At 38.7% G+C, this 12,918-nt stretch overlaps 2 protein-coding genes across 6 annotated transcripts in view; both read left to right on the top strand.

Annotated features, from left to right (window-relative positions):
- The window catches only part of RBBP5 (RB binding protein 5, histone lysine methyltransferase complex subunit), a 28,868-nt gene extending 21,729 nt beyond the window's left edge, over positions 1-7,139 (top strand). The window contains exons 14-15 of one of the 5 annotated variants that reach the window (XR_015798380.1): positions 4,702-4,875; positions 5,701-7,137. Coding sequence is in view for 3 of the 5 variants with exons in the window: in XM_088153532.1 (XP_088009658.1) it covers positions 4,702-4,742 (41 nt within the window). In the remaining 2 variants the exon portion in view is untranslated. Of the gene's footprint in view, positions 1-4,701 lie in introns of all 5 variants that reach the window. The other 4 variants (XR_015798379.1, XM_088153532.1, XM_007422719.3 and 1 more) reach the window with 4 other exon arrangements.
- Positions 7,140-11,480: 4,341 nt separating this feature from the next.
- On the top strand, positions 11,481-12,918 carry TMEM81 (transmembrane protein 81). Its single transcript, XM_025163031.2, has one exon. The coding sequence runs from the start codon at positions 12,053-12,055 to the stop codon at positions 12,779-12,781; it is 729 nt and encodes a 242-aa protein (XP_025018799.2). The 5' UTR covers positions 11,481-12,052; the 3' UTR covers positions 12,782-12,918.

The raw sequence follows: 12,918 nt of genomic DNA, 5'->3' as shown, positions 1-12,918 counted from the left end.
GAAGGCTGCTGAGATCCAGAAGCTGAAATTAAAATGATGGAAATAGTGGGAGCTAAAATTCTTTTCAGAATGCAATTGCTATCATTTTTTTAATGTCATGCTATCTGTGGATGCTAGGAATTGGAGTCTGATATCTTCTAGAGAGCTCTAAAGGTAATAATTACTTTTCTTTATGCGTCCACTTTTCCTGCAGTTGAGGAAGGCATTCTGAAAATCTGTTTGCTCCTCCCTTTGCTCCACTAGGCAGGAATAAAATTTGCAGCAGCTCCTAGAGTAGGGGAGAGCACCCCTTCCATCTTAGTTATGTTCCTGTCTAACTCCAGTTTTCAGCATGTCGCTGAGACCCCTATTGAGAGCTTATCTTGCCTTTCTTCTAAGCTGGGGAGTTTATGGACAGCTCAGTACTGTTATTAGATACTTTGAAGAATCTTTCTAATGTTTCTTGGGCTCAGCCTCCAGCTGTGAGCTCCAGCAATGGAAGTAGAGGCTTTGGTTGCAAACTACATGCCATCAAGTGGTGCTATTATGAGGGTCAAAACATGGAGGATCCACCATTTAGTCCTAACAAGGATCTCCTAGCAATTCAATCCGGAAAAGATGGTTGCACAAGCAAATATAATGTAGATGCACTTTTCTTCTACCTCTCCCTTCTCATTGTTGAGCTATTGCTGCTCTGGCATTGCTGGGAGGGGCAGACATCCATTGCCATTAGTGGCACCAGTATTAGAGCCACTTTTATTTCCTTTTACTAATGGATGCAGATGCCCCCACTTCTTTGCCCTCTGGCAAGGAGGGGAATTGCCTGTGCATAAGGAGGTGCCAGAGTGGTCTGTATTCATCATGGCCAGGCTGTTTCAAAGGCTGATTTTCCTCATCTTGTTGAAAAAGTGCTAACCCTCTGCAGGTTAGAGGAGCAGTCTGAGTTGCCAGAGGAAGAACAAATTATAAATCACTGAACATTCTTTTTTCTTAGCAATAGGTTGATCTTCTGCTAGCAGACCATCTTAATTCTCTATTCAGCTATGACTTGGCAGATTCCCTGCAAATTTACATGCGAATTGGGAAACAGCTGCTCTAGCTCCGTAAATCCTAGATTGGCTTACAAACTTTCTCAAATGTGATGTCTTCATTGGTAGATCTGGGTGCAAGGATAGAAGAAGAACCTCATTGTCCCAAATGGATACATTTTGTGTTCCAATGAGATGAACGTCTGTACCTTCTTCATGTTGCAAATTTAAGGATCTCTGATTGAAGGCATATGAGGTTCTTCTGAAACTGATAATAGATGTGTTTCCTACAAAGAAACCATTAATGCCACTACTAAATCCACTTGAAAGGATATATTTGTTAGGTCACTTGAACAGATTATGATAATGTTTTTAGTGATCCTTGAGATCACTGTTTCTTAGGGTTTATATTTGAAAATTGTTTTTGGGTAGCCATAATTCCCTGGCTTGTATTCAATCCCTGCAAAAGAAGGATTGGTACGTATTCTTGTGTGCTGGACTTTGGGGAGCATATTATAGGAAGATTAGAGTTTTTAAAAATAAATCCCTGAGCATTATTGTTTCTCTTATGTATTTAAGGTGAAAGACTTCCAATGTGTTAGTATTCTGTTTGAATTTTTGTATACCTATATTTTTTTCCAGTGCGTGTCTCTGCCCAGCTTCTGCTCAGCAGAGAAACAGTACTTCTTTTGTTTTCTTCAATTGTTTAATCTGCCTTCAGCAGATGATCTGATAGGATTTCCACACCTAAGTGATGAAGGTGAATTCACTCCTATGTTTTCTTCTTTCATGAAACTTCGTTACTGCTTGTAACATAGTCATTTCTGTGACAAATTTAGCTCCTTTGGTTGGTTTTTTCTATGGCCCCCTATATATAAAGTCACTACATGGACTTTTGTGACTTCGTTTGTTAAGGGAATTCCTGAAGTTCTTCAGAATAATATAGCCCATCCTTCTAGCAATTACTTTTGTATGTCCCAGTTTGCAAGATTCCCTTCTCCAGTGTTGAAAAATGGAGCATTGGATTTGCCATGAAGCAACTTCTTTTACGTGGGTAGAGGATAACTATCCTTCCCTGATGAGATAATGGCTCTGTAGTGGAATTTTCATCCTGTCAGATCTTTTTCCCTAGAATTTGCTTTGGAGCTCCTATTGCTTTTCAGTGTTACTGGGAGGAAGGAAATGCTTTCCCTCATGCTAGGGTTTGTTAGAAATACCCTTAGAAATACTGGAGCAAGTGGGAGGAGCAGCCCACTATCCCTGTGGAAAAGGAACCTTAATGTTCCACTCTAAACTCTGGTGGAGGGAATTATCCTTGGACTACTGTGCTACTAACAGAGAATCTCAGTGCTGTTTGCTTTTATTTTATATATTCTAATCAAATTCAGTGATACTAACTGACAAGAGGCAGGGTTGCTACTTGATTTCATTATACTGAATTTTTTTTTAGAATTCTATACTCACTTGCTTTCCCATTCAGACTAAGTGTAACCATTTTCACCCTTCTAATCTATATACAGATTGCAAGACTGCTTTCTGCTCAATTGCTTGATGAGGCTCAATGATAAAAGAAAATGGGTATATGTGAAACATTAAGTGATTTTGACAATTTTTTGTAATAGCTATTAAATAGATATTCAGAGGTGACCCAGTTTAAAATATTTTGTATGTCCTTGAAGCTCAGTAGCTATTGCTATGAATTGTATAATTTTCAGAACCCTTCTTTTCCTCATTGCTGGTCCTCTGTTACCCAGCTTGCTCATTGTCCTTCCTGCTCTGCTCCTGTTACGTTGCTTTTATGATATTAATATTATCCCTGGATTGTTGCTTACAAATGATGATTAAGAAGCTTGGCAGCCTTCCAAGTCAGAAACTTGTTTGCATACTTTTTTCTGACAGCTAATTTTTATTTTTTAACTGTTCAACATTTTTCAGAAATAATCAGAAGCTCTTTGTGTGTGTATGTGCGTGTATATGTATGTGTATAAAAGCAATCCAATTACTCTGCAGAAACAAAAGCGCAATTAAATGATATTAAAGGGCACTTTTTCTAATGGTTGCCATAGAAGCCGTGAAACCCCAAGTCTTACTGGAGCCAGCCCCTAGAGCAGGCGGACTGAAGTCCCCAACACCAAAAAGCAGGGGTTCTCCACTGCCAGCCCAGAGATCAGCTCCAGAAGGTTGGGGAGGGCTTCTGCTGGGCAACAAGGTGGTCAGTAACTCAACAGGATCCTCAGCTTATACCTGCAGCCCAAGTTAACAAATACTGTAGGCACTCCCATCCCATTGTCTCCAGGGTAGACTTCCTGGTCTCATGCAAGGTATTTCTCATCATCAAAGCCATCCTGCCTCCCAGCTTTGGCACTGAGGATTTTGAAGGATCTGGTAAGTGTCCAGGCAGATCTCCAAAAAGTCAACAATGTTGTCCTTGCCCTGGCTATTATTAGCCAGGTGTTAATAATACATGCCAGTTCTGCCAGGCTCCTTACAGAATTCATGCTTCATTTTGGAGGACATCTAGCCTTCTTGAACCTGGTACTTTCCACTATTTCCATCAGCATGGCCAAAATTGGCTGTGGATTATGGGAGATGCACTCTATTATAATGCAAATGCATCAGGTTGGGGAGGCTAAATTTCTGGCTGGCCCTTAAATGCTGTAGGTGTAGTTCATTCCAACCTCACTGCTTAAGTTGCATGGAAATTCTTTGTATTCAGTTCCTCCCTACTTTGCAATGTTTTGCAATTCTCAGAGGAACCTGATTTTAAGATACACACAGTGGTCTTGATTCAGAAAAACAGTAAAAATGGGTTGGCTTCCTATATACCAGACCTGTATAACATATATAGAGGAGAAAGGACCACATTGATAAATTACAAATAATTACAAAGGTATACCTGGTGCACTGATCAGCTGTTTGATGGTTGGCAGAGTGGCAACAGTGGTAGAGCTGGTGCTTGGCAAATTTATTGACTTAAAAAATGCTGGCAGGCCACACAGGGCTGTTGGTTGGGCCACGTGTGGCCTGTGGGCCATATGTTATGCAGGCCTGCTGTACACAATTATAAATTAGTGTATGAGGCCATAATTGTGTGAACTATTTTTGAAATTGTGCACACATCCTGGCAAATTGGATCTCATAATGGGAATGAATGCTGCTTTCTCTTTAGACAAACAGATACTGCCTGCCATGTGTAGAGCTTAATTAATAAGCTGATCTTGAGATAAGATACCACATAGCTCCTGCCTCTCTTACCTGAGTTTCTGATCCTCAATAATTTCCTTACTACAGATAGCACACTGACAATTCAGTAGTGGGAGGTTGTGTATGAACCCTTAAAACCATCCATAATCCTGCAGTACTATCACATACAATATGATTTCAGCTTTGTAGGTCCTATTTATAAAAGAAGAGATCATGGTTAAATAAACAACACACAAAACCATGTACTGCATTTTATTTTTATTGAATACATTGGGCATTCACTGTGCTGGAAAAATACGTGAAGCTTAAGATATAACAGGTAGCAGTAACAGGTAGCTCCTCCTCTAGCAGCAATGATTTCAGCCAAATGTTTCCTGTATCTGTTGATCAATTCTGCACATCAGTTTGGAGGTATTTTGACCAATTCCTTTTTACAGAACTGTTTCACATTAATGCCAGAAAATTCCCCTTTTGTCTCATCTGTCCACAGAACGTTTCAGTAGCCTGTGGGATCCTTCTGGCAGTCTTTGACAAACTTTAGATGGGTGGCAGCATGCTTTCTGGAGAGAAGTGGTTTTCATCCACACATACCACTCTTGTTCAGTGTTTCCCTTATGGTGGATCTATGAATACTGACCTCAGACAATGCAAGAATTGTCTCCAGGTACTTTGAAGTTACCCTAGGGTTCTTTTGCTCTTGGGGTAATTTTTGTTGGACAGCCACAAAGTAACAAAGGTGCTGTATTTTCTTCATTTATAAACTGTTCACCTGATCATTGTCAGATGGAGACCGGAATTTTTGGCAGTCTGGTAAGCCTTTCCTGTCTCAGGAGTATCAATAATCCGTTTTCTGAGGTTCACAAACTTTTGATTGGGGCATTATTTAGTTCCACAAACTTGTGCCATGAAGAGCAAGCCCTGATGATGGCAACCAACATATGTATGGTTATATTTTTGTAGGGGAGGGCTTCAGAACCTCAAATCATTGATAGGAACATCAGATGCTGCTTAAGAGATTGGATTATCCCAGGACTTCAAATACTTTTTACAACAAAGACAGTGAATTCAGTGTGTTCAATGAAGACATGATACAGTACACTATATTAGGTGGTGTTTGTTTAACAACAATTTGTTTATCTACTAACAGGATGTAGATGAACTCTGATTTCATTGCCAGGATTATCAATCATTCTTAAAGCTCCACAAACTTTCTGTCACCACTGTTAGTGTTCTTCACAGTTACACTTCAGTAATTTGCCAAGAGAAAATCCTGAGTTTTTCTGAAATTTACTTACTTTTGCAGAAGTTTGAAAAAGCTAAAAACAGGAAGCATATAGTGTTAAATGTTGAGGAAGAACCTTCCTTGACTTTTCTGCACCAAGTGTGGATGATTTTTGTAGTGTTCATATTTTCTGCAAATTATTTGAATTCTCTTGGGAATATCACTAATATTTGATTTTTCTTTTCTTTTGATTTTGATTTTTAGCAGGTGGTGGAATCTCAGAGTTGTTATGAAAGCTTCCTTCCTGATGCCCTCTTATTTCTCATTTTGGCATCATAACATGGAATAAGAACAAATGTTCAGTCAGATAATGGACTGCCTTTATATGGGAAAGATATCTGACTGGACTGCCTGCATCTCCAGGGAATAATTTTTGCAAATTATGGAAGAGGAACATTTTCTCCCCAGTCATTTCTTTTTACTAACAGTAAATGGACAAGGAAAGATTTGTGCAAAATCTGATGGGAAAGAGCTGTTTTTTGCTCATAATCTTCTTAAGAGTTCCCTAAAGTACAAGGTCTGGAACAAGATAAGAAGATCACTTGCTTGTATATTGAGGTCCTGTGTTTATGTTCCATGGCTTCATTCTTGAGAGAGAAAAATGCTGGAGACCTATTGAATTCTGGCATAATGCTGTTGCATAGTGACTGGCTAAAGCAAATTATTCTGAGCATTTTTTTTTATTTGTTTCTCTTCCTTAACCACATTGAATTGGAAATGCAGTTAGTGCTTAGCTTCCTGTCCTACAGCTATGATATGTTGTAAATTGATCCAGTTTTCAAATCAGCTATTGAAATCCAGATGACTCTGATGTATAAGAACAAGAACTATTTCTCCAAGGGAGAAAAGGAGCTTATAAAAAGTGAGTAGACTGAGCAAAAGCATGAGTGACTCTGGTTTCTTCTCACCATGTTTTATCCACATCCAGAGATGCTTGTTTTCCAACCCTTTCAGGGTTCTAGTGAGAACAAACACTTCCCTAGACTCTGTAGAAGAAGTATATAAAAATGGAAAACACAGACTTATATTAAATTAATTCATTTGTTATATGTTCTGAAAACAATTTAAGGATGTGAATGTTGATCCTGGGTCTATTTTAGAAAATAGGCCTTCGATTCAGGAGATTTACATTATGACAACAATGTCTTCAAAGTATAGCTAAAGGATACACAGGTGATTCACATAGTCTTACATCTATAGAATGGATAAATGAGTTTTAAATATGCTTTTTAGTTTAATTGTTTTGTTTTCTGCATAATGTCCTGTGGCATGTTTCTTCTAAGGATATCCTGAGTTGAAATCTCATATTTTGTTTATTATTATTTATGCCATTCTCACTTCTAAGGTTTTATGCAACCTTCCCTTATATAATCTGGTCACCTACAGCTTTCCAGTCCATATGAAGATTGATAGAAAGGCTTGGATAATAACTGTTGTATTGTTTATGTGGTATTATGAATTCAAGCCAGATTTGCAGTTTTCTCCAGTTTAGTGTGGTTTGTTTTATTTTTCAGTTTTCTATTGTTATTTTTGTTACTATTGTAGTTTGTACAGAACCTGAAAAATAATAATTGCTTTGTAGCTACTGTAAAGTACTGCTGTGATGTTAGCTTCTCTATTTGTAAATAAAGAGGTATGTTTTATTTCTTAAATGTTGTAATCTACTCTTTTTTGTATTAGCTTTATTCAAGCAAGTTGTAGAATATTTACTTCAGTAGCCCTTGAATGATCGATTGATCAGTCGATTATGTGCCATCAAGTTGCTTTCAACTCCTAACAACCACATGCTATTAAGATAATGATAATTTGTGGTACACTCAGTTTAATTGAAATGCAAAGAATATTCTGAAGAAACTGATGGATTGCAACTGGCCTCTTCAGAACTGAGAAAATGAAAAATATTGCAAACCTTACACAGGTAGTCCTCACCTAATGACCACAATTGGGACTGGAATCTCGGTTGTTGAGGGAAGCAGTCGTTAAGTGAGACACCCACGTAACTTCTTTGTTCAATTACCACAATCCAGGCACTCCCAGTTGTGGTCGTTAAGCGATCTCCCAGGTCATTACAGGTCATTAAGCAGAGGGAGTGAAAGGGCTGCCTGCTGATGGATTTCAGCTCAGCACAGAGCTGAAATCCTCCTAGCAGGCAGCTCTTTGAGAGTGAAAGGGCTGCCTGCCAGACGGTTTCAGCTCCATATAGAGCTGAAATCCTCCCAGCAGGCAGCTCTTTTGCTCTCAAATGTTCCTAAACCGCCGAAGGGTTTGCCCTCCCTTCTGTGGATGGAGGGGAAGTCCTTCCTGGGGCTGGAGGAACAGCTAAGATCCTCAGGATTTGAGCTCTGTTCCTTCCCACTGCCAAGGAGTTTCTCTCCTGGAAACCCCTCCTGGAAACCCCTTGGCGATGGGAAGGAACGGAGCTCAAATACTGAAGAATCTGTGGAAATTCTTGGGCTGCAGGAACGGAGCTCAAATCTTCAGGATTTGAGCTCCATTCCTGCCCACTGGCATGTCCCCTCCACTTGCAACCTTCCCTGCTGGCTTCCAATGGGGAAGCCAGCAGAGAAGATTGCAAATGGTGATCACATGCTCATAGGGTGCTTGGCAATTGGTTGTAAATGTGAGCCAATTGCCAAGTGCTTAAAATGCGGCCATGTGACCGCAGGGGGTGGTGGTGCAATGTTTTATGATGGTCAGAAGTGCTTTATGGACCATAAAGCACCCTTTCGCAGGCTGTCATAACTTTGAACCATCGTTAAACAAATGGTTGTTAAGTGAGGACTACCTGTAGTGGGAATAATGTAGTTGTCATGAGAAGCTATAATTATTGAGCACAATATAAAGTTCTGATAAGAACAAAGAGGAAATGAAAGACAGCTACCAAGATACGTGTACTTTTATAACTTTTAATTCTAGGAAGAAGTTTGTCGTGCATGTGATCTACCACTTCATGCCACATCAGAATCATGCAGTAGTATTTTAACATTCAGTAAAAAAAAAAAAAAAGAATGACATCCAATCCACAATTATTGTAGCAACCTTCCAATCATGAACTTCATTCTGAAGACCATGCAAAACATCGCTTATTGTGGAGTAATATAATCTGAAGTCTGAGAGTGTTCAAACTATTTCTTTTTCCCAGCACTTTATAAAAGATCAGTTGGTAAAAGCCAACCTGTTTTCTGATTTTTTTTCCCCAGCTTTGATGTTGTAGTCCAGTAACTCCAAAAGTATTATGAGGAATTTAGGTGCACAGTCCCTGCTTCTGGAACTTGGGTTCCTTCACAGTATTGCTCTGCACAGTGCCAGTATTTTCAGTATAATATATAACTCTTGTTTTAATGGGTGCACCTTTTTACTATCACCTCCATTCATCTTGTTGCATTCCTACTGTCATTCCTTTTTATTTGGGTTTTATGTACACACACAGTAAATTGTACCACACTATTGCCATCTCAGTCCATATGTACTAAGTGTGCTGTGGTAACAGCAACCAATTCCTAGCTAGGTATGTAGTTGAGTTACAGTTAAAACATTCCTACCTACCCCACCCCCACCCCTCTTTTCAGTCCTGCCCACTGCAGTCATACTGCTGAAATTCAGAAGGAAAAAAATGAAGTACTGCAATCAGTAGCAGGATCGTTGGTCTCTTAAACAATTTTGTAAAAGCTCCATGCTCTCAAGAAAAAAAGGCTTTCCCACACTATAATAACATTATTGCATCACTGCCATATTACCTACAGCTATTGAAGGACAAAACTATGATATGATGATGATGATGATGATGATGATGATGATGATGATTGGTCACAGCCAGATGTTTAGCTGGATCTGGTATTTTTGTCCACCTATCGAATCCTTCCCAAGGACCTGGGATAGGCAGATGTTGTTTACTAACATTAAAGGTATCTTCGCAAGATATAAGCTGTTCCAAGTAAAGCTGCCTTTTCCAATTGACTGGATGATTTTGGCAATCCTGATGGTGTTCAAGTGGGGCTCCAGATGTTTTGGGATTGTACCTAAGGTGCCTGTAACTATTGGTACTATCTTTGCTTTCGTTTGGTGTAATCGTTCTACTTCTATTTGCAGGTCCTTATATTTTGTGATTTTATCCAATTCTTTCTCTTCTATTCTGCTGTCTCCAGGTATTGCAATGTCCACTATCCAGACTTTTTTGTCTTTCTTATCAACAATTGTTAAGTCTGAGGTGTTATGTGGCAGGTACTTATCTGTTTGAATTCTAAAGTCCCAGAGCACTTTAGCTTCTTCATTTTCTCTTTGTCTGTTTTGTGGTCCCACCACTTCTTCCTTTTGGGCAAATGGTATTTTTTGCAGATATCCCAATGCGCCATTGTTGCTATTTTGTCATGCCGTTGTTTGTAGTCAGTCTGTGTGATCTTCTTGCAGCAGCTAATTAGGTGGTCCACTGTTTCTTCAGCTTCTTGGTGGTGGTGGTGGTTGTGGTGGTGATGATGATGATTGGTTGGTTGGTTGGTTGCACAGCCAGATGGTTAGACTAGATTTGGCATTTTTATCATCATCATCATCTGCACCTGTCCTTTGAAATTGCCATTCCTGAGTGAGAGCAGTGCTATGATTGGGAAAGCATGTTGGAAACTCACAAAATCCTCTGTTTTATATTTTGGAGAACCAAGATGGGAGAAAGAAGCAGATTGGAGTAGTAAGGCAAAATCCTACAAAGGCCAATTCTGGGCTTAGACCATTTCTGGCATTCAATTCCTTGAGTCTAGTGCCATAAATCATGCCCCAAACCAACTTGGAGGATCGCAGTGGCTATCCGGTTTCTGCCATGGGAATCACTGTAGAGAAAAGCATACAATGGATTATTATATATATGGCTAATGTTTTGTAGATGATTACTTAACCTGTGATTCTTTTAATATATACTTTAGGTACACATCAGCTACGTTTGATTATTCACATTACCTTTCTGTCACTGGAAGAACTATCTGTTCAAACAATGGTATGAGTATAATGCTTTGGCTTTTCAGGATGTGTACAGTTTGATTAAAGAATGCTTCTTTGTGACATCACAATTTTAAAACTGATTCCATGCCACAGAGCCATAAGTAATTGAATGAGCACCATGAAGGAAAGAGCCAGACTAAGAAACTTCGGTCTTAATAGTATATGATCAGCGTGGAGAATAAAAAAATCCCAGATTTACATGTTCCTAATACCTTTAGTATAGGGTGCATCTTTTTCATCACAAATATTTACAAATTTTTATGATTCCATAAAATTTGGAATTTGTTTATATAATATATATATTTGTTTATATATAAAATTTGAATATATAGTGTGGATGTCAGTTTTGCGTAAGTATTGCTTCTGCCCACGCCCTTGCCCCCATCCCAATATTTTCTACATTATGGGATTTTGGAATAAAATTGTTTTTATGGGAAGGGTGTCCATTTCTCAGTGATAGAATTGGAGTTTAAACAGGTCAGTTATCCAACTCCATCATTCTCCTAATGCCCTAAATCAATAGTAAATTTGCTTCCCTCTTCACACTTATGAGATCCCTTGTTTCCGGTGACCTGCTCTGCTGAGCAGAACCCTGCAGTTAGAGAATATTCTTTGCCTACCAAGGATCCTAGTTTCAATCCCTAACATCTTCAGATAGTAGGACTGAGAGAGATTGTAAAGGATTTGGCAAGCCATTGCAATGGTCTGTCTCAATTTAAGGCAGCCTCAAATGTTCACAGGGTTGTGATATTGAAATGAGAAAACACACAATTATAGTATAAATTGGCCTTGTCAGATTCTGTATTTCTAATCCAAACCAGAGAATTTTAAAGAAACAAAAAATCAGGGCAGCCTGTTGCTGGAGCTCACTAGTTCATGGGTACTGATGCTAAGCCCTGTATTATTATCAAAGCTGAGAAGCTAGTATGGAGTGGTGCTCTCATGGCAGATCTCATATATCATGACTAAAAACACTGTATAAATGGTCCATTTATAAGCTGAGACAGAAAAGATGTACTCACTGATGAAGATGATTTGACTTTCCTAATTTGGCTGCTTCAGACATCACATGATCAATTAAGGACCAATAAAGTTTAAAAATATGAAGAATGCCAATTATGTGGAAGAACTTACTACATTCCTCTTATATTTTATTAAGGGGATGATTTTATTTAAATATTTATATAAAACTTTCCATTTTAAAAATCTCAAAAAAAGTTTATAATAAATTTATTTTTAATATATAATGGTAGTTGTACTTTATCTGTATCACCTGCAGACTGACTTTTATAAGTGTCCACCTTTTACCATGTTAATTAGCTTTTTTCTTTTGGCAGTATGTCAACGAGTGGTCTTTGAATTTTGTGGATTCCTCATGTCCAGAGATCTGGCTCAGAAAGTGGGATCTGTTTTAATCATCAGGAATATTTATTGATATTTTAAAAGAATGACATTTAGGTCATTTGATCAGACAACTGAATATATCATAAAAGGACTCTTCAGGTATGATGATGGCAGAAGCCTATTTTATGGTTAAACATTAGCATTTATTCTCTGACTAACTTTTTCCATGGCTTCTATTGGAACAATTACCATTCCTGTCAAACTGAGAACTGCTACTGCCAGAGTTTCAATCAGTTCCACAAGCTGTAGCGTGACCTGTGGCATGGGTTACAAGGTTGAAGAAACATGTCAGATTGGGCCTAATGGTGAAAGAAGATACTGTGACATTCAAAAAGTGGAGTGCTTGACCAACTGGATCTGTGGGATGCTCCATTTCACCATTCTTGTGGGTAAGCCTTTTGAATTCTGGTGCTTATCTCCAATAGAAATTGGCCCAGATATCCAGAGCTTCAGTTATTCATGGAGGTTAGCCAGAGGTATCATTACCACTGATGATGCTCTCTTTAAACCATTCAAGACTACTGGCTTTGTCATTAAGCTTTCCACAGCCAAGGAATATGATGCAGGGACATATAGGTGTGATGTGCAATTCATGAGAACCTATAAGATTGTCAAAAGAATCTACTTTGGAGTTCGTGTGATCCCTGGTCACTTGGTGGATCTGAACTTCGACAAATTCTTGACTCTGGAACAGCATTTAGAAAGCGAGAATGAAAAAAACCAGCAGAATGTCACCAATGTTCCTGTCCAGGAGCAGCAGCAGTCTTGGCGCCAAAGAGCTCTGTTTGTATTTTTAATAGGCATTGGAAGCGGTGTGGTAGGAGGAATCTTGTTGCACAACATTTTCTACTATTTGGTGAAGGTTCCCAATAACTATGGATATGTGGAGGAATAAAATGTTTGTTCTTGTAGTCTTGCTGTATGCCGACTGCTATATTTCATCATTTTGCTATATTAATGTTTATGCTTCTGGCTTATTAAGATTATTTTGTGGTGTGAAATCACATGGTTTCACTTAATTTATTAGAAAGC

The sequence above is a fragment of the Python bivittatus genome, unplaced genomic scaffold (genome assembly GCF_059951505.1).
Source record: "Python bivittatus isolate LINGU-HERP-01145 unplaced genomic scaffold, Pbiv_v1 ctg000700_np1212, whole genome shotgun sequence".
Classification (NCBI taxonomy): Eukaryota; Metazoa; Chordata; class Lepidosauria; order Squamata; family Pythonidae; genus Python; species Python bivittatus.
The sequence above is the reverse complement of the archived record's forward strand: the minus strand, read 5'-3'. Positions and strand labels throughout refer to the sequence as shown.